The sequence below is a fragment of the Vespa mandarinia genome, chromosome 4 (genome assembly GCF_050613455.1).
Source record: "Vespa mandarinia isolate Hongniang chromosome 4, ASM5061345v1, whole genome shotgun sequence".
NCBI lineage: Eukaryota > Metazoa > Arthropoda > Insecta > Hymenoptera > Vespidae > Vespa > Vespa mandarinia.
Window position 1 is genome coordinate 9,474,547 of NC_140813.1, and position 22,954 is coordinate 9,497,500.

The window sequence follows — 22,954 nt, forward strand, 5'->3', positions numbered from 1 at the left end:
GGTTTCGATCGAACCAATCAGAAGATTTCATTCACCATTTTGAAGATCTCGTTGCTTGTTTCATTTATTTTTTATCAAATTTCCTCGATCATAAAGAAAATTCAGTCAGCTAATTAGCTATGAGTGACGAAGTAGTTTTTGTCATCGAGCTTGGTGTTAATCGTTAACGATTTTACAAGACGAATAATGTAACAAGTATATAATTTTCAAGGAGACTAGTGAATCAAGGTTTAGTAAAATTTGTAAAAATAACTATTAGATCAGAAAGTCTGTAGAAAATATGTCCCACGCGTAATTAGAACTTTGTATGACACGCAACGCGATAGTTTAACGTTTACATGTTAATATCCTCGGATTAGCTAATGCGAATGATGCGATATTGAATGATTAGGCGATTCGAGATATCTACCGAAAGAGTCATTCGGCCTTTCTTTCTCTGTTCATTATTCTAGATAATTATTCAATAGTCGTAGTTATGCGATTTACTACAATGGACATAAGTACATTGATAAGATAAAATAATCTTTCGAATAACAATGAACTATCTAATCGACATCGACAGGTGGTTTTGACGTTAAACGTTAACGAAGACGCTATTGACAAGCTCCTACGTAAATTTTTGAAGTCTCTTGCAATTTTAATCATTGTTAATGTGATCGAGTAATATTCACGAGTTAACGTTCATATTTTCTAAAGAACAGTTTAGACGAAGACGAGTGCACTTTTTGTTCGTCTATCGTATTTTACATGATTAACGAAGAAGACAGTAAGAATAAATTGTATCTTCGGTCGAAAGACGTTCAAGTGCCTAAGTTTCTTGGCCTTACATGATACGATACGTATCATCGGCCCTGATTTTATGGCTTTAATTACGGTAATCATCGATCCTGCTCGTTGCTCGGCCTAACTCAGTTCCAAGGATAATCCACTTTACGTCCCGAATATCTAAGGAGCAGTCTAATCTCTGATCTTCATTAACTCCTCGTAGACATGTCTTCTTTTCTTAGATAATTTTATATCTTCCGTACCTTTTAGTACCTGTAACGATAATTGGGGGGAAGAAAAAAAAAAGGAAAAAGAAAAAAGAAAAAGAAGAAACGAGAAAATATTCAGATGGGAATTAATTGGGCGTGATCGAGAATAAACGTTTGTTTACATTATTTTATTTTTCTTCCATACGTGGAATGTTTCTTACGCAAAAAGAGAAGAGAAAACACGATTTTACTTTATTCCATCATTTCGTTCTTCGACTTTTCAATTTTCCAACTATTCATTAGTATTTTTATCTTCGTTGTAAGAGACAAACTTCATTAGCAAATACATACAGTTGAAACTACATTAGTATATATCGATTCAATTCCATTAAATTAGATTCAAATTTGTTTTGAAAAGAAAATACTAAATGAAAAGGTTTTTACCATGCTTCTTTTCTTTCTTCCGTCTCTCTCTCCCTCTCTCTCTTTCTCTCTCTCTCTTTCTTTCTCTTTGAATCCTTCAATTTTCCTCACGATGATCTACGTTGCAAATTCGTCTTTATTACAAGAAATTACATAGCTAATTTGTACATATAAAATATAAATATGATACAAGTAGTATAATATATATACAGAGACGCGTGGTTTTGATCAGTGGGACGTTATAGATCGTTTCTATCGTTTCAATCAAATAATCGATATCGTTATCATATTCCTTAGAACGTTTCATTGTTTGTTATATACTAGTATTTCGTTCTTTTTTCTTTCTTTTTCTTTTTCACGGTACATGGACTCGACACACGCTCTCTTGGCAGTGGCTTTCCGATCGAGATACGCGCGTACGGCGATGACGGGAGAACGGAAATTGTAAGTTTCAAAAATTTTAGGCTGTCCTTCGACAAGATGGAAGAAATATTTTCTTTTTCTTTTTTTTTCTTTTTCAATTTTCTGGAAGCCCTCGCCTGGAGATCGAGATCGTTCATGAAAATCATAATGTAAAAAACGTAGAAAAATATCGATCGGGAGATCTATATATCACCTTCGTTCGTTCGTTCCTTCGTTCGTTCGTTCGTTCGTTCGTTCGTTCGTTCGTTCGTTCGTTCGTTCGTTCGTTCGTTTATTCGTTTGTTTGTTTGTTTGTTTGTTCCTTCGTTCGTTTATTCATTCGAATAAAGATAAATCTAAAACTTTTAACAATGAAAGAGTTGATTTCTTCTTATGAAGAAAGTTAGCTGATTTCATTGCATGCAATACCGGCCTTTTACTAATAGAAATCTGTTATTAAGAAAAATAACAAAGAGATCATTGCTTATCGTTATTGTACTATCTTGATATTTGTTAACAAGGATTTGTTTATATCGAGGACGTGGGTCATGTGAGTAAATGTAACAAGGACCAAGGTCGAAATAAAACTGCGCACGTCTCAACGATAGATCCATGACTTTAACCAGCGATCCCCCACCATTCTCTTCTTCATCAAACCCCACCATTCTCTTTTTCATTACATCCCCACTAGTGTCTAATACTCTTTACACAATTACTTGCGTACTTATAGATATTTACGTGGGTCAAATCGAAATTTCTTTATCTTACATACGTGATTATTACATTTTTCTTCTGAAAATATAAAATACATATATGTGTGTGTGTTTGTGTGTTTATATGTATAATAAAAAAAAAAATGGGTGGAACAAAAATTCGAATTTCAGGCTCAAAGCTCGAAGAAGCATCCAATCGAAGAATTTGTTCTTACGATTAGTTAACTTTTTTTTTTGTTTTTTTCCCCTTTTTCTTCCTTTTTTTTTTTTTTTTTAATCGAGCATACCTGCTTATTCGATCATACATACATAGATACATACATACATACATACATACATACATACATACATACATACATACATACATACATACATACATACATACATACATACATACATACATACATACATACATACATACATACATACATACATACATACGTACATACATACATAGATACATTATTCTTGTATATACATACATAATGCACGAAGGAAAATTGAAGAGAGGTAGATATATGCGAAACGAAAATTATGACGAAAAAAGAGGGGATGTTTTTGATAGTTATCGGATCTCGGTTCGCCGCGACACGCATTCGAATACTGGAATCTCTATTTTTGCATTTTAACTGCCTACTGGTATACCGATTTATTTTTATCCCGCCTATTTTCATTCTCTCCCTTCTCTTCGAGACCGTCTACTTCTTAACCCCGAACGTTGTGTTTTCTCTTACATATTCACAACGTCGATATTTTCAAGAACTCTTAACTAATCTAATTGTTTTTCTTTTGACTTTCTTCTTCTTATCTTTTTTTTATTATTTATTTTTATTATTTATTTTTTATTCTTTTATTCTGTTATTCTTTTATTCTTGTTTATCGAAAACGTCTTTTCTTTCTTACATGTGTCTTACGAGTTTCATTTTTACAAACGCAATTTCGTAATTATTTTTCTCCTTCCTCTCTCTCTTTTTCTCTCTCTCTCTCTCTCTCTCTCTTTCTTAATTCACCACGATCAGCGTCTTTCTACGTGAAGTTACAGAACCCTACGAAGTGCGATAACTGTCGATAACAATTAAAGCTACGATAATATGTTGAATTAACGTGCGTGTATATCTTAATTAGTTCGCTTGCGGTCGCAGTTTTTTAATTTTTTCTTTTTTCTTTTTTTCTTTTCTTCATTTTTCTTACTTTAATCTTTTTCACATTAATTCTTAAATCGTACAAAAAATGATTTTATCGTGCTCTCGTTTTCTTTTCGTTCTTTCCGTTTTTTCTTCTTTTTCTTTTTTTTTCTCTTTTTTTTTTTTTTTAATTTTCTTTCTCTCTTTTGGCAGTAGCATGTGGCTCGTTGGGAGTTTTCTATTTTATATCTACGACTCGTCTACATTAGCATGAATCGGAATCTTAATGATGATGGCGATCGAACTTCGATATTTATACATTGCTCCTTTGCTTATTTATGTATTTATGTATTTTATTTTTTTTTCTTTTATTTTTCTTTTTTCGTTTATTTCATTTTTACCATTAGGAAGAAACAATCGAGTTCTCGATTAGAAAAGACCACTCCACATTTTTCATGGCACGTTTTCTAATCGCATAAGTTTCCCGTTAAATAATCTCATTGAAGAATGTATTTTATAGTAAATCGATAGTAAATCGATCGTCTCTCTTTGTCTTCATCGTTTTGAAACGCTAAAAAGTTCGGCCTATTCGCCGGCAGTCTTTGTATTATTGGAAGTCATATATTGTTTTCTTTCTTTTTCTTTTCTTTCATTCTACTTTTTTTTTCCTTCTTTTCTTTCTTTTTTATCATTGACAGTATGACAGTACGGATCTCATCGATTATATTATTGCCTTTAAACGCGACTAGAACGAACGATACGAGGAAAAGGACGCAATAGCGCGTCCGTTCGTTCGTAATAAAATTTACCAAACACTACTTTATGTTCGTCGAAAGGCTTTCGGCAATGATTATCATTATTATATCGGTCGATCAACGGCAGTGCGAGTTTATTTTCTTTTTTTTTTTTTATTTTATTATTATTATTTTTTTATTTTTTTCTTTAAATTTTTATTTACTTGAAACGCGAAGTGCAACGAACGATACACGCATTAAGAACGATAATAAACGCAGCACCTATCTTTTGTACGTTAAAAATGAATAAATTAAATATAAACATTTATATATAATCGCTTGTCGAGCGCTCTCTACATCTCGTAACAATAATCCATAATAATAATATTAATACTAATAGTAATAATAATGATTACGATAATAATTATAATAATATTGATAATAATAATAATAATAATAATAATAATAATAATAATAATAATAATAATAATAATAGTAATAATAATAATAGTAATAATAATAATAATAATAATAATAATAATAATAGTAATAATAATAATAATAATAGTAATAATAATAATAATAATAATAATAATAATAATAATAATAATAATAATAATAATAACATTTTTTTATCTATCTCGATTGTGGGGAGTCATTTGAAACTCGACGTACGCCATTTAAAAAGGAACCGAGGAAATTCGAACGTCGAGAAATCGTAACGCGAATACATAGATATATACTATTTATATATTTATATATAATATATATATATTTATATATATATTCGATATAGTCTCTAACAACTCCAATAAGAAGACACGTGCGTGTGCGCGTACGTAGGTATATTTACCGGTGTGTACATGTGTGTACAATGCCGTCCCTTTAACCTTTCATCTACAAAAAGCAAGCAAGGTCATCGTATGTTGGTAAACGCGCTCTTTAATATTCAAAGGTAAATTCAATGTTTCAAAGATTAATTATAGACGATTGAGAAATATGAGATCGATTCGCGAAAAAGCGATTTTCTTTCTTCGTGATTTCGTAATTGAAAGGTTAAAATATCGAGGAGGCAGTTCTCTCTCTCTCTCTCTCTCTCTTTGTCTCTCTACCTCTTTCTTTTTTCTTTTTTTCCATTTCTTTTTTTTTCCTGTAGCGCTTAAACTGGACAAAGGATAACAATGACAAGCGATGGTAAGACGAGGATACGACGATTTTTTGACTAACCATAATAGTTATTTTGGACGGAGTCGAGCGACATCGGCGTCGGTGTCGGTGACGCATTTTATTCGACGACCTCGCTCGTCTCTTCTCTTCTCTATCTTTTAATAACTCTATCTCCAACTTAGCGAATCATAGAAAACAAATTCGATCGTAGGTAGATTAGAAGACGCATGTTAAGATGGTTAACCGGTATCGGTATCGATCAGCACGCGGTCGTACGCGCTGATCCGAATCTACGTTAGGTGATATTTATTTCTTGCGGTGAAGCGACGTTACTCATTGAGGAGCGTTGAGGACAGAAATCGAAACAGGTGACCAAGAGGACATGACTCTTGCAAGCTTCTACTCGTTTCTGGAGTATGCAAGTTTCAGCTTCGAGAGCCTCGAGAAAGGACGGGTCACGCCAGTCCATACTGTCCTCCACGTGCACTGAAACAATCAACAATAATGAGATTATTTAAAGATTTACTTGCTAAATAAAAACAAACAATAATAACTCATTGAAAGTGTTAAACGTTAATATTATCAAAATAATGTTCAAATTTCTTTTTGCGATTATCAAAATCACTAGTAATAGAATAATGTAAATTAAAATTATAATAACTAATGTAGTATTTTATTTTTTTTTTTTTAAGAAACAGTCAAATTGACAGACAGTAATAAAGACGAATTAATAATTTTAATATTAAATGAATATGGGAATGAATGAGAGATAAATTACTAACATTCGTAACTCCAACGACAGTCGGGAACCATCAACCGCTTCTTGGCGTCTCTGAGTTCGTGCCTAAGAAGGCGCTGGCGCAGTCGCAGTTTGTGTATCTTGGACATCGTGCCACGTGGCTCCGAACGCAATCGCGCGCGCTTGTCCAGGATGTCCACGTCCTCGCCTGTGTAAACGAGTATTCCCGGTGGCAGCAGTGGTGGCTCGACCGGATGCCGTGCCACCTGCTGAGAGTGAAGTCGTGCCCGGAGCACGCGCCCTGCCACCCGCCGTTCCACCGCTGAAACACCCGCACAACGTCGAGGTTAGAACGCCCAGTGCGCCACCTGAGAAGAACAACATCATACGGGGGGAGCAATTTTAGAGGATTTTTTCGTCGACTTTTCCCTTTATCTATCGACGATATCTCTTTCTTTTAGGTCTGTCAATCTCGAATAGACACGGAGCTAATTACCTTGATGTTCTTGAAGAGCACTGGTTTGCCTAGAAGAATCACTAGCGATACTGCTGGTCTCACTGTCCCTTACAACACTGTCGTATCCTGAACTTTCAGCTCGATGTCTGGATAAAGTAGCCGGTGACAATTTAGCTGCCCGTGCTGCTGAGTCGGCGTCAGATTCGTAACCCTCTTTGTTGAGACCCAACGAAGAGCCAAGACTTAGAATTTTTCGTTGCATTCTACCGGAGGATGGTGCTGAAAGAAGAAAGAAAGAAGATGTACAATTCGAAGAAATATTCTTTAACACGTTGACAATGGGACACGGTAAAATCGATATAAAATAATGGAAAAGAAAAAAAAATAGAAATTGATAGTAGCACACGATGGCGTTAACGTATTAAATCCGAGATTTTATATTCTTCTGAAAGGATTTTTCACGAGTTTGAGAACATGTTGAAAAAATGTTACACTTTAGAGTTAATTAAATATTCGTTAGCTTCGATGATTTTTTTTTTTTACCTTGAATTTTAACGTCCTCCTCGATATCAGATTTGCCCGTAATCGTTCTTTCCGATCTCTCCGCCGCAGTAAAGAGTTTCTTTGCCTCAATGTATTCCTCCTCAGGATCCGAGCCCGAAGCACCGTTCCCAGGTATCCTTTCGATTTCTTCCTTTAAATTAGGATTCGAAGCACCGTCTGGATGCCTCAGACTAGATATATTGCACTCGCCTAATTTACCGCAGTATCTTCTTGGACTGGCAAGATGAGCGACGCTACTTGGGTACCAATAAAATGCTGTCGCTGGTCTTGACATACTTTGACGACAATTGTCACATATCTTCTCTTGATCGGACTTTCCAGCTATATATGCAGGCTCGCTGTAGATACTACCATGATTGCTCGCATTGTCGTTGAATAAGACGTCCGTAAGGGACAATGACTGACAGCGTGATGGCGGACGGAAGACGGTGGCGGCTGGAATTTGTCCTGCGTTAATTTGTTTCTTGCTGTAGAACAATTAGGCCTGGCAGCTCGTAAAGTGTTAGTAACGAAAACAGCTTGGACTGTTATATGTATGTTAAAGTGTTCGATGAAGCGATAAAATGTTAATTAAAAAATAATTTTTCAAAAACAAAAACAACGCCAACTCACATATTCGAACTTGTTCCAAACAAAACGGCTGATCTTCCATTGGATATTTTAAAAGAATTTTTGTTCTTTTTTTTTTCTTTTTTTATTCTATCTTGTTCAAATGTTAACAAAATATAACTTACATGGAGCTTCTCGGGAATTCACAGTGGACGAATTCTCCCTTTGATACGTCGCTGAATTCGAGACATTAGCAAGAGCTAGCTTGCTCTGGTAGAGCTCGTGAAGTCGTGCCAATTGATCGAACTTGTGCCTGGTCTCTTGTTCCAAGAAATCCTCGTGGTCGAAATACGGCCTCGGCATTACACCAGCACCAACAGGCGGTGGGTAATGAGATCTGTAGCGTTCCGTATCTGACATTACCGACATTGAGTCTGAAAAGGATTTTTATTTTTCTTTTCATGTCTCTTCGTACGTATCGCATTTAGGATAGGAAAGTGGATAAGAGCAAAAGTACGTCTGTCCGTATGTATCCTTTGAAAAGAAAGAGATGAAGGACGAAAGAAGAAATAAAAGAAAACTCTCTGAGATGGATAAGTAATTACATCTAACTTAGTTTCTCCATCTTTCTTTCTCTTTCTTTGGACATTAGTGTCCTTTACTGGACACTGGTCAAGAGATCCAATGACTGACATCATATAAAGTTACAAAATGTATTTAACCGTTGGCTTTGAGAATTATAGTATCTTTTTAATAACGAAGAAAGTGAATTTTTAGTACATTAACTTTCTTTTTAGGTTTAAGTTAAAGATAAAATCTTTATTAGATTCCATTTCCACATCAAAGTATTACAGATTAACGAAATCAATATATCCGAATCTTTTCCTTGTTCTATGGTATTTTCGATTATTTTTTTAACGCAATTATTTTTTTTTTTAATTTTCTTAGATGATTTAGAGAATTAAACCAGAGCGGGGGAATAACAAGTTATAAAAAAATTTAGATTTAGATTAACTTACCAGTAAACGTAGAGACAACCGTGAGATTCTCTTGGCTTAGGATTCTCAGAGGATGTTCTTCTTGATCGCTTTCTGGTAAAGGATTTTCGCCCATACACATGGCAATGTCCTCTTCTGTGACTTGAAGACAGGAGTCCTGCATTGGCACGGGTTCTAAATCTTCAACCTCAACAATTTCTAAGATTTCGTCTTCTGATGAGAGTGAGTGTCTAGATGGCAGTACAATGTCCTTGTGAGAAAGATTCAAACTTTCCATGGAGACTTCTCTGCTAACTCCATTGCTAAGAGGTTCGATCAGAGGTAAAGGGGGTGGTACAACTATTTCTTCATCGTCATCCTCATCCTCCGGAAGATCTAACTTTCCTCTATCAATGCTATCGTCCATAACTGGGCTAGCTGTGAGATCTAATCCCGAATCGGTATTTGACTTAACGTTGAGAAGATTTAGTTTAGCCCCGAGTTTCTCAGTGATGTCTTCGATTTCGTTAGCTTTCAGACTATCACTCTCAGCGGTTGATAAAGAGGTATCGTCGTCGTCAACAGTAGCAGAACAACTTTTGAACGTCGTCATTTCTTTAAATTGAGAAGATTGTCCAGTACCTTTTAATGGTTCCATACGTGACTGAGCGTGTTTAGATCTTTGAATTTGGGACGACTGATTTTCTACCCATTTCCTTATCATACTTTTCTTATGGCTATCCATAAATCCATAGCCGGACGAATGTTGTTGTTGAGTATGAAGTGGTAACAGAGGGGGACCAGTCAATTGCATCGGTCCGTCTATCCAAGTTTCTCGTTTATGATGAGAATCTTTCAACATATGTCTAGCCTCGGCAACCTTTGATTTTGAAATTCTTGGACCATCTATCCATTGCTCATCCGAAGCACCACTCGAAGCGGCTACCGGAATCTTACTACTCGGCGAGTCAGTTACCTTTGAACTCGAAACCTTGCTCGAAGATATCTTTCTCGCTGGACTAGCTTTTGGCGTAGCACTGTGAGCAGGTGAAGTTTGTTTCGAAGCTGTTTGTGTTAAAGTTTTCGCTATTTTCGTAGCCTTATGTGCCGGACTTCTTTCTTCAGGTATCTTACTAGGTCTCTCAGCTGCTGAACCACGAAGAACTCTACCCATAGCACAACGATTGTCACCGGAATTCAAACTTGGAATGTAAACCGGTGGATGTTCTCCATCGGTTGCGTCATCGGCAGATGGACCAACGTAGATTACAGTATCTGCTGAAAGATCACTCGAACTTGGATCACATTCGCTGTTCTGTCTGGCTGCTTCCTCGCCTGAGCTACCACCACTTCCGGTACCCTGCGTACCACCACCTACAAACTTAATTTTCCTACGTCTCATTCGATGAATCCTCGATGCCAACTGTACGGTCGTTAGAGTCTCGGTATAATGTTGTGCATTCGGAGATACGTGGGCGATCATTGCCGCATGACACGTTAACGAGCCGAGACATTCCTTCAGTAATTGGGTTAGCTTATGCTCCTTGTACGGCAAGTGCTTTTGTCCGTTGAAAATGGCTAAGAGAATATTTCCCAGACCCGAAAGTGGTATTCCACCGGACGATTTGCCACGGTCGGAATTACCAAGGTCCATGAGATGTAGTCTGCTTCTACCACCGGCGACTATTAAACGAAGTTAATGAAATTATCTTTCTATATCACGTACTATTCGTCTTTTAAGATATTTTGAAAAGTTTTTCTTTCTTTTCTACCGAACTACGTTAATGTAATTTTTAATATTATTCTCAGTTTTCGTTTTTCTTTTTCAAGTGAAATAAAAATAATGACTCCATTGTAATTTTTAATTAACATTTTGCATTTAATAAGAGCCGTTATTACCGCATTCATAATAGTATATGAACCATAATTTATCGTCACTAAACTTACAAGCATGCACAGTTTACTTTGATATTGCTTTAATGATGCGATGACAATTTTGTGTGATATTTTGCGGATTGAAAATATTTTTCATCGATGATAAAATTAGAAAAAAGTTATTTAGAAAATTTTGACATTTTTTTTAACAGTAATAGAAAATTTTTGAAAGAAATAATTTGATTGACGTAAATGATGAAGAAAATATTTATGATAGTGAGAGTATATTTATATAGAATTCTTGGTATATTTTTTAAAATTCACTACCGATATCTAGCAGGAAAATGTTTTCAGTCAGTAGATCATATTAAATGAATAAAGACGATTTATCTTTTTTTTTAGCTACAACAATATAATATTTTTGATAGATTTATAACAGCTTACGTACCACCACCCTTGCCAGCGACGCTATACTGATACACGTGTAAAGTATAGAGCATGTGAGCATCTCCATCTTCTCGTTGACGACCGGCAACTGCTGCGTCGAGATAAAAAGCTGCACGTTCCGCAGTTGGAGCTCGGAGCTCACTGTGTTGTTGCAACTGCAATGTACCGAACAATGGATCGTCTCTCAGATAAACGGCCGGTGATTGTTCTGAATCTGTAAATGAACCGAATGACACGTTTATCGATCATTAAACTTCAATTAAGAAAAAATTGTAAAGAAAATAATAAGAATTGTGTAAAAAATTCGATATACTTACGTTTTTTTTATTTATTTATATAAATGCATAATTTGTCTTTAAGTAATTTATAAAAAAAAAAAAGAAGAAAAATGTATATCTATATTTCTTTGTCTATTCTCTTTTTTTTTTGTTTATTTACATAATTAAAGAGACGTAATCCGTTGAGACAAAAAATAGAATTGTTTGTCTTTCTTATCGAATATTTATTTATTTCCTGGATTAGAAGAAACAATACTCGTTTCGGAAATGAACAAGAGTACGGGATGCGTGCAGGAGTATCGACAAAACGGAGTGCAGTAAATTGGTCCGGCTGAGGCCCAAGGTATTCGCGAGCTGTCTCGAGCTGAATTACGACGGCGATAAAACGTCGAAAGATACCTCGCTGGAGATAGAGCCCGTGTACTATCTCTACGCTATCGCGTTCCCGATATAGTACACCTCGTACAACTCGTAGTACGGCTCGGTACCGGCCACGAATCGAGATGCGAATAATCAAGGTAATGCGAAACTTGGTTGTAAATAGTGATCAAGGTAAAAGCACAATTACGGGAAAATCGATCTTATGTTTCGCTATGCTTAGACTGGTCTGGGTTCAAGTTTCTAAGATTTGTTTGCTTGTAAATTCAATATCGGAATCCTTGAACAATCAGACATTTCAAAATTATTTTCAATTAGCTAAATCAAAGAATAAATCTGTCTGTTTTTTAACTCAGTTTCAATGTCAAAAGTTTTTCAAAGAATTATTTTCAAATGACAAAAAAGAACGTTAAACAGACCTTTTTCTTTTATAGATTCAATGCTGGAGAGTCCCTTGAAAAATTAATATTTTCAAAAATTATTTTCGAACGATAACAAAAAAAGAGAAAAAGATGATTCAGTGTTTTAGCTTCTTAGAGATCTTTTTATTTATGATTTAACAATAAACCTCATAAAAAAAAAACAAAATAAAAAACTAAAAAATTAGAATATTCAAATTAATTTCTAATAAAAATAAAAAAAAAATAAAAATCTTTGATATCACAATTTATCACAGTACAGCTTTATCAGAGCTTATTAAATCATAAATTGAACCAATTTTTACGATTATAATTTGCATAAAAATGTAATCAAAATTGTCTAGAGTTAATTTTACGCTTTTTTGGATAACTTTTAATGTATGATGGGGTCGAAAGGTGGATAACGGACTCATAAAGTTATGCACTTGCGATGACATCTCTCTCTCTCACTCTCTCTATCTCTCACTCTCTTGCATTCAACTCTGTTCATATATCCTATCCTTGCACGCTGGTAGAAGTCACGTCGTGAAATGAGGTACGGAGAGACAGAGGAAGCTCAATGGAGAGGGAACGATCGATAGTGCGCGTATCCTGTGATTCGTAAAAAGAGCTTCTCGCAAACTCACAGGTATACATTTAAAGATGCACGATCGGTTCGAATGAGTTCGTTAAATTGAGCTTCTATATGGGAAGATATAAATTTAACATAAATTGTTTATATCTGTATATATCGGAACAAACATGAAAATAAATCTCTTTTTTTTTCTGCAAATACTATTATATATGAGAATAAGTAAATCGTTTACTTTAAAAAATTACAAAGTATGAAAATGGACGTTATATGCATAATAACGATGGATACGTCTAATTAAATATACATAAATTTCCATGATGAATATTATATTAGAACATAAAGATGGCAAAAGGAGGTTATCGAAGTGTCCGTAGATAATTATAAAAAGTTAATCTATTTTGTGATCTCTTTAAAAAGTATTAAGAATAATTAAAAAGTTTCGAGAAGTACTACATGATCCTATCTTTATTACATTTTCATTAAAAACATATATACGTACATATATATATATGTATATATATATATATATATATATATATATATCTTTTTTAAGGGTTTCCTTGAAATCATAAAAAAAACTATTAACACGAAAGTGGTATTAAAAATATCGTTTACCAGAACTTATAAAACTTTTCTTTTTCTTTTTGAATTTATCTTTCACTCTCTTTCCTTCTTTCTTTCTTTTTCTTTTTTTTTTCTTTTTGCCTTTATACTCGACCTCGGGTTTTTACCAGCTGCAGTCGACATAATTTTTTTTACGATCATATCCAACCTCTTCCGTCTCGAGTCAAGAGATTTAACGAGAAAAATTGTGTCTCCTTCTCTAAACGATTATTATAAGTTGTTTAGATAATCTTCTTCGTAAAGTGCCAATTAGTCTTTTACTGTCTCCGCTGGACGGCTCCTCGTATCTTCTTGTTCGCGAGAAGTCGCTCGTAAAAGATATGGACAACAAGTAAGAGGACACTCTTCCTTTAGTTTATATTCCTGAAGTACAAATTGTACTCGTTGCTGTTTGATTAATATTCGAGTATACTTCTACATGCTTCAATGTTTTATTTTGGATCTTAGAAAATTTCGTCTTATAGCTAGGAAAAAAGATACTACGTTTTAAGAACAAAGATAATATAAAATTTTTCTTATAGGAACGGAAAGTTTCTTAATATAATATTTATATTTATTAATATAATATTACTTAATATAATATATATATATATATATATATATATATATGTATATGTATATAAAAGAGATTTAACGTTATTAACTATCACTGTTAATTAAAAATCCCCAATTTAGATTCTCTAAATAAATGAAAAAGAAAAAGTTATTAATATTCATGAGATAGCAAGTTGTCGGGATAATCAAGTATCGTCTCACCCCTGTAGTAAAGGACTACAAAGTGTTAGAAAATCTTGAAGCGACCAAAACTTCGAAAGACAAAAATTTATTCATAAAATTGCAAATATTCTCGTTGAATATCTAACGAAATGACATCGACCAATTGAGCCTATTAACGAACTATTTAAAAGATCGTATCGTTAACGAGAGAAAAAAAATCGAGAACATAAAAAAATAATCGACGGAGCAAAAATTTACATAATAAAATTTTTAATATTTCTATTGAATATCCAATCGAAAAATAATAAAATTGTATTATATCATATAAAATTATTTGAAAAATTGTATCTTATGTTAAAAATAAATCGAGAAAATGAACCCTATCAATGGAATATCATTGTTACTTTAGAAAGCTATCTTCATATTCTCATTTCATGTGAAACTTCGTGTTACTTTATTCGAAAGTAGCTATACAGCTTTTATATATAATTGTGTATGTGTGTGTAAAGTAAGGTTGTCGCAGTATATATACATTATTAAACTATTACATATACGAGCATACGAACGCAAAGATATAGTAGCAGAGTCGCGTGGCAATATCCATAAAAGGGACCAGAGCAAGTAATATTGCCGGCATCTGTGCCGCGTAGCAGCATCAGCGGCAGCAGCAGCAGTAGCAGCAGCAGCACTAGCAGCCAGTTAGCTGGCTTGCTAGCTGGCATCAGCCGACGAGAAAAGGAGAAGACGATGAGCGGAAAAGAACACGGAAACTCTTAGGAAATAAAAGAAGAGAAATCTTGCACGAAGGAAGGTAGGACGAACCGGAGACCGGAAAATATATAGACGTGTAATGGATGTGACACCGCCATTTAAGATCCGCCACACCCTCTTCTTCTATGCTCGATTTACTGAAAATTATATTTCTATGAGATTTTAATTCTATACTTGATACGTCTTTTTTTTTTTTATACAATTGTTATAACTTTCGGAAAAAAATTACGATTTAGATATATCTTATTCATTGTTATAGTTGTATAACAACTTATAAAGATATTTTAATATATCAATAATAATAATAAAGATAATAATCATAACGCGATTTTAAAATATAAAAGTAAAAAATTATGAAGTCGATTTATAATCTATAACGTATAAGAAAATAGGAAATTTATGTAGAATAAGATTTTAAGCTTCCATATGTCACCAAAAACGTGCTTAGAAATATGTAGAAACTTATATATATATATATATATATATATATATATATATATATATATATATATATCGTAGTCGTACGATCGGGGTGAAGATGAGAAATAAAAAAGAAGAAAGAAGAAATATAAAAAAACTAAAAAAAAAAAAAAGAAAGAAAAAAGAAATAAAAAAAGTATAAAAGAAAAATAAAAGAAATCTGTAAGCCGTGACAGAAGACAAGGAGTCCACGAATCTCGGCTCCCAAGAAACGTGTACGGAGAGGAAAATAAGGATAGCAGTAAAAAAGATCTGTTTCGCTATTTCGAAACGACGTCGAGGGGCTAGAATGCATGTCCCTTCTCGAGGGAGATAACGTTTTCGTAAAATTCTCTGACATATATATATATATATATATATATATATATATATATATATATATACACACACATTAGTACATATGTGATCGATGCTACTTTCGAATGAAATCGAACGTGACTAGTGTTATTATATTTATATCATCGTGCTGGGAAATTCAATGCCTGTGAAACCGCACAGTGTATTTTCTTTCTATCTTTCTCTATCCTCCCTCCTCTCTCTCTCTCTCTCTCTCTCTCTTTGTCTCTTTCTCTTTCCCTCTCTTGGTCTTGTTTTGGTTCTCACGATTTCTGTAACATTATTGAATTTCTATAACCCGAGGAAGGTTATTTGAATGACCTCCACGGTTGAAGATTTCAATCGTGAACCTTCTTCTTTCCCGAAAATAGCAGTCTATATCGTAGTGGACAATTAATAATTTCAAAAATATGTGTGTGACTTCTTTATGAATCTATAGGATCTATTAAAAATAATGATATAACAATTGAACTTACTGAAGTTTAACGACAACGTCATTGTTATTATTTTAATTTATTCAGATTTGTATTGAAGATTAATAAGATTTTAATTTTTCAAATACTTTACTTGAATATATAAAAATATTCGTACAATATATACCGTTGTCGCAGTCTCGTGGCGTTGCAACATCAACGTGGCGACATTTAAAGGAAACGGAGATGGAAACAAAGTGTCAGAGGAAGAAGAAAATTAAGGAATGCTCGGATCTCTCGTATTAAAGTGAAAACACGGAGCCTCTACTTAGGTAAGAAGGTCCGGAGGGAACACGAGAAGACAAAGTCGGCGTATTTTACGCGGTCGTACGTTCACCAAAATAAATGCTCCACGTAGATTCGTAAATGGTAAGAAGAATAATAGAACGGAGAGATGGTGCGACTTCCACTAGAAAGCTTTTCTTCCTCATCTTGGCATGCTCACCAAGAACGTTTCTTGGATAACGAAAAGATTCTTTTTTCTTTTTTGAAATGGAAGATTAAACTATCGTCTAAAAATTCATTAAAAGAGAATACAATATTCGGAGATGTTTTTAAAATTTAATATAAATAAACAATATTTTCTTCTATCTATCGTGTTCCATATTTTTATTGATTTGATGCAAAGAAACGTTCCACTTTTTATCTAAAAATTGAAAAAAAAATTTTATTTACTATTTTCAATAAATAAAATTACTATTTTTAGTAAGTAAAATTTTTCTTTAAGTTTTGTATAAAAAGTGGGACGAACTTTTGCATCAATTCAATACTAATGACATTGGTTATAAATTTTATATAAAAAAGTTTTTAATTACTACTCATTATAATTTTCTATTCTTTTTTTTCTCTTTATTTATATCTCATTAAAATTTAAATAAATTTTATTCAATGATATAATCAAATGAGTAGATGTATTTGAATATGAAGTAAGATTTTATGCTATAACAATAAATATAATAATTTTACGTTTGTAATAGGTATACTTTACAATGTGAAACGTTGCGTTGCATTGAGTACTTTTCAGCGCAACAGAACGTTGAAGTTTACCAAAAGCATGCTCATAAGTTTTACGAGGGGATAGGTAACTACCGCTTCTGTCTCTCTCTCTCTCTCTTTTTCTCTCTCTCTCTCTCTCTCTCTTTCTCTTCCTTGGATCTACTTTGCAGTGAGCAATTAAAGAAAAGCGTCGTTCTGGTATACCGGGTGGCTCCCGACGAAATGGTGCTGAGCAATGGACCACGACTAATTCTTCAGAACGAAGGAAGAGAAAGACTCACGGGTCGTTTTCTTAACGACTACTTGCCTTCCTCACTTTCCTCTTCTTCTACTTGACTCGTTCTAACGGTGATCTTCTCTTTTCTACTTTTCCCTCTTTCGACTGTACGATAAAACCTTACTTGCAAAGATCACGATCTTTCGATCTCTTCACCATTTGATAATTCGAGAGCAAAGCAGGCAGACGCATACGACGAACAAAATTAAGAAATGAACTTTACTTAATAATCCAAATAATTTCGTTAATTTCCTCAAGCGATAATTGGAACGATACTTTATCGTTAAATTTCATGTAAGGGAAATTACTATAACTATGAGTATATAGCGGGCTATATATATATATATATATATACACACGTTACACTCTTGTATTTTCATTGATTCGCAATTCTCATTCAATCGTACGTGCTTCAATCGAAACAATGTTGATATGCGTGATGTATGTCGTTATATCGAATCAACGTTGAAATTCATCATCATGAAGATCATTATCTTCATCTACAGATATTTTAAATCGATAAAATGATTATAGATATAACGTTATTTCTATTAACTCGTTTAATATATACATATATATATATATGTTAAATATATTTTTTTATTCAAACTCCCTATTAGATCATATTGAATTTTTATCAAGTTAACAATAATTTTGGCTCGTCTGTTTTCAATTATAAAAGAAATGAAATATAATGAACCAATATATAGATATAATTATATGTTATACATTGATATACGTTAATAAATTCGTAAAAAAAGAAGACACGTATACGTAATATTTACCTAATGTTCACTCTTCTACAACTTGGATACGACTGATCGTGAGACGTTAAACAAAACAATGTTAGAACGTAGTACAGAAGAAATCAAAACAATCTAATTAGCGATCACATTGTTACGCGATAACCTCTACGTGATAAATATATTTGTCTTGAATAAATCAAAACAAATTTTTTCTAAGAGTTCCCATAAAACGAACTAGTACCTTTTAAATACTTTAGTAAAGTTTAACGATGATCTTCTATGCAAAAAGTAGTTTAAAAAATGAATCTTGAATAAATGAAATTTCCTTCGATCCTTGAAATTCGATAATTTCATTTCCTTTCGTCATAACGTGTCTAAACGAAGTGTTAACGAAGATCGTAGTTAAAATTTCATCGTTTTCCCAATTTTTATATGACTTCGATGTCGTCAATTGTGTACATATTGTGTACATACATGTGAGTGTGCGTATGTGTATGTGTATATCGATTGGTGGCCAGGACGTTGACCATCATCCGTTAAAATTGAGTACAGTGTACAATGTACGACCGCGACGTATAATCGATCAGCAACGTTATTGATGAGTAAAAAATAACCAAATGGTTTTTAACGATTCTATCCGTTTGATTTGTGTTACTTTAGACAGTTCTACTTTTTTTTTCTCTTTCTCTCCTTTTTTCTTTCTTTCTTTTTTTTTCTTTTTTTTTTTTTTTTCTTTGTGAAACAACTCGCTCGAAATATTCTCACTTTTCGGAGTCAACGGAAATATTAAACGCAAGATTTGCCGTCATAATTTTTGAACGGCGATAAGAGCATTTTGGAATTAAACGATCCGACTCGTTAATCTTGAAACTTTCGCGAATCTAGTCTTTAATTAAAGCCGGCGGACGGTTCTTATACGAGAAGACGTTTCAAAGCGGAAACTTCTCAGAGCTTCGCGAAATCACGACTCCGTTGTAAATAACGGAATGAACGGCGAATCTGATTTACAATTAATTTGACTTAGCGAAGAGCTTGAATCGGAACATAAGTAAGAATCAGCGAAAGAAGAAGAAGAAGAAGAAGAAGAAGGAAAGAAGAAGAGAGAAAGAAAGAAAGAAAGAGAAAGAGAGAAAAAAAGAAAGAAAGAGAAAGAGAGAAAGAAAGAAAGAAATAGAAAGAGAGAAAGAAAGAAAAAGAGAGAGAGAAGGAATTCTCTCTTTCTATCTTTATTACTATCTTTGGATTGGCCGAAAGATGCCGCAAGTTTTCAGTGCCTAAGAAAACTTCAATAATTACCAGGCTGGATTATCGAGTTCTCAAGAGAAGGAAGAAATACAGACAAGAAAGATAGCGAATGAAAGAGAGAGAGAGAGAGAGAGAGAGAGAGAGAGAAAGCAAAGAACAAAACTAGAATGGACTGTAAACGACGTAAAAGAAAACGTAAAGGCTTAGATAACGAAATGAAGTTAAGTTCAAGTTAACTCGAATATAGTATATCTACTTTTCAGATACTATGATATTAACATATCTAGAAAATAAGTTTACTAAGAAAGAAAAAGAAAAGGAATAGAAATGAGCGAGTTACAGAAAGAAAGAAAGAGAGATAGATAGATAGATAGATAGATAGATAGATAGAGAGAGAGAGAGAGAGAGAGAGAGAGAGAGAGAGAGAGAATGACATCGAACAACTTAAATTCCATTAAAAAGAGTAAAACAATTTACTAGTATGCGATAGAAAGAGATAGAGCGTTTACGAAGAATAAACGGTAGATTCTGTAGACGCGAGTTACTTATTTAATAAGCCAGGAAATTAATTGCATTGGCTCTTCATTAGATCGCCTTTCGAGGGAGAAAAAGAGAGAGAGAGAGAGAGACGAGAGAGACGAGAAAATCGACGATGCCAAACCGGCTCGGTTGTACGCGTACGAGATCGCGATTACTTCGAACGTGACAGGAATTTCTCTTCTCATTTATTTCGCCTCGTCCCTTTCCTCACTTTACCACAAGCGTCTCCTTGCATCTCACATTCAATGATGAAAAATCAAACGAATACCGATACGCGCAAACGGTAATTACTTCGAAAATCGTCTGTTTTGATCTTCGTACTCGTCGTACTCTTCGTATTCGTCTTGTTAGAACGATTGGACTTAACTATTTGAAAATTCGTCGTTGTTTCTTTTACGAGAAATTATAAGGGATTCTACGATAAATGAAAGAAAAAAAAAAGAAAAAAAAAGAAAAAATAAATAAATAAATAAAAAAGAAAGTTTTGAAAGGATAACTTTGAAAGAATCTCAGAGTTGTTAAACCTATTTTAGTATTCATCAGGATATCCGCCGTTATCTTTTACGATTATTTTATACTAGACAAGACAGAAGTTGTAATAATACTTGAGATAGGTTAACCACCCTTGATAATAAGATAAGGACGAAAGACACTTTATAGGTGTATAGTATATGTATATCTGCAGACGTACATAAGTTCTTCTATCTCTCTTCTCACGTTACTCCTGCAATTCCAACGTCCAATTATCGAGAAGTTAAGGAGGATGAGAATACCAAGATATATATATATATATATTATATATATACACACACACACGCACATATATATATATATAGGGAGAGAGAGAGAATAAGAGGAGGCTGAAGTTAATTTTCAGAGTGATAGAGCCATTCTTCATAGAATTCCGGAGTCTTCGCTCGCAGATAGTTTCCGTAAGCGCATTGTGACTCACTCTTTCTCTCTCTTTTTCTTTCTTTCTCTCTCTCTCTCTCTCCTTTTTTCTTTTTCTTTCTTTCTTCATATAACGCACTGAGAAACGAATACGAGTCTTTATTAGTTCAGCGAATCCTTCTTTTTTCGCAATTCTTCGAGAGGAAGCAAACGATGTGTACGGATAGACGAGATAGAAGAGAAAGTAGTAAGAAGAATAAGAGGGGGAATAAAGAAAAAAGGAAATGATCTTGGCCCTCTCAATTTTACGGACCACCTCGTCCAGTCGGCGGTCCGTGAAGAAGAAACCAAATTGCGGCCAATACCACCCTTCTGCATTTGCCCATCTTCCTCTTTCTCCACCACCCTTCGTCACTCCTCGACCAGTTTTTCTTCTTCTTCTTCTTCTTTTTCTTTCTCTTCTTCTGCTTGCATATTACCAGTCTCGAGAAATCCTCGAACACTCGAATCACTTCCAGTCGAAGGATCTTGGATGGTCGGACAACGATGATTCTCATTCTTGCCAAGACAGCATCACGTACGAGACATGGTAAAATAGAAACGACGAGAATTGGCAGGTTACGACGAATCGTCAACGTTTATGATCATCTTCTTGAATTTGCCGAAACGAGGATGTTGCACGTACGTTAGTTTATTTAGATAAGGTACGTTCCTTTTTCTTTCTCTCTTTCTTTTTCCTTTTTCTTTTTCCTTTTCTTTTTTTTTATATATATTTTGATCAAGTAACTTTCAAGAGAATTTCAACCGGCAATTCGAATATAAACGGGAATTTCATCGAGAATCGAGTTTGTTCGAGGAGAAAGAGGATAGGAAGTCCACGTGAAAAATTTTTCCTTTGTCGTTTCCGAGTGAGATGGAAACACACACAAGAATATCTTTTTTCGTTTAAGAACTTCGTCTTTCTTTCTTACTTTCTTATTTTCTTTCGATCACCAAGCATTCTAGAGAAAACTAAAGGAGAGACCTCTAGTCTCTTATTTCACGTATCACGATTTACGATTTTCTTCCGCTTTCTTTTCCGAAAGAATCGTCTCCATAAACGCAGTATCATTTTTGAGAGACAGAGAGTAAGAGATAGAAGAATTCTTGACGAGAGACGGTGAAATGGCGCGCGTAATCTAACGGGATTTATGATGTATGCAGAGTTTACGACTCTATAACTCAAGTGGTTATATTTTCTCGTTGGATTTTTATAATGAAAAACGTATCGATTGCGCCCTTTTACAATTCCGTATTTTCTCTTTCTCTCTTTCTATCTCTCTCTCTCTCTTTCTCTATCTCTATCTCTATCTTTCCCCTTTTACAAAATACAACAAAATGTATTAATATTCGTCAAAATAAAAAACGGTTTCGATAGCATTAATATAATAATAGAACATAGAGATCACAAACAGAAATTGTATCTTGTTTCCAATTAACGCCGTCTAATTGAACTGTCATCGTTATTCGGTTTTAGTTTCCAATTCGTACGGTCAACTTATCACTATTATGTTTCGCTAGTATTCAATGACACGGATAATAGTTTGAAACATTGATCAATACTAATTATTATTTTCATAATTACGATTTAAAGTCGTAATAGTATTGTCTCTTACATGTCTCTCTCTCTCTCTCTCTCTCTCTCTCTCCCTCTTTCTCTCTTCATTTGTCTGTCTCTTTGGTTTTCTCGTTAAAACAAGGTTATGATTAGAATGATGATTGGAAAATTGGATGAGTTTCAAGATTAAGTTAGGTTGTATTCGAGCGTGCAACGATTTCCTTTATCTCTTCTTTGCCTTTCTCTCTCTCTCTCTCTTTCTCTCTCTCTCTCTCTCTCTCTTTCTCTCATTATTCCAACGTACTCTGCAGTAATTAATCCGAACGATTATACCTGGCCGCATTGTTCGAGGCATCAAATTAATTGCGGGAACGTTAAACCCCATCACGGAAAGGAGAGAAGCGCTCGAAACTTTCCGGCCCCTCGTGGCTTCGTCCCTCGGCGACATTCGAGGTTAGAAATGGCGG

General features: G+C 34.1%; 1 protein-coding gene across 2 annotated transcripts in view; it reads right to left on the bottom strand.

The window, feature by feature from the left end:
* Positions 1-5,017: 5,017 nt before the first annotated feature.
* The window catches only part of LOC118443198 (uncharacterized), a 510,470-nt gene continuing 492,533 nt past the window's right edge, over positions 5,018-22,954 (bottom strand). For both annotated transcript variants that reach the window (XM_085656601.1, XM_085656600.1), the window contains 7 exons: positions 11,147-11,359; positions 8,866-10,506; positions 8,032-8,280; positions 7,277-7,732; positions 6,773-7,012; positions 6,320-6,598; positions 5,018-6,023 (listed from right to left, as the gene is read on the bottom strand). In XM_085656601.1, the coding sequence (XP_085512727.1) occupies positions 5,833-6,023; positions 6,320-6,598; positions 6,773-7,012; positions 7,277-7,732; positions 8,032-8,280; positions 8,866-10,506; positions 11,147-11,359 (3,269 nt within the window). In that variant the 3' untranslated portion in view covers positions 5,018-5,832. The remainder of the gene's footprint in view (positions 6,024-6,319; positions 6,599-6,772; positions 7,013-7,276; positions 7,733-8,031; positions 8,281-8,865; positions 10,507-11,146; positions 11,360-22,954) is intronic.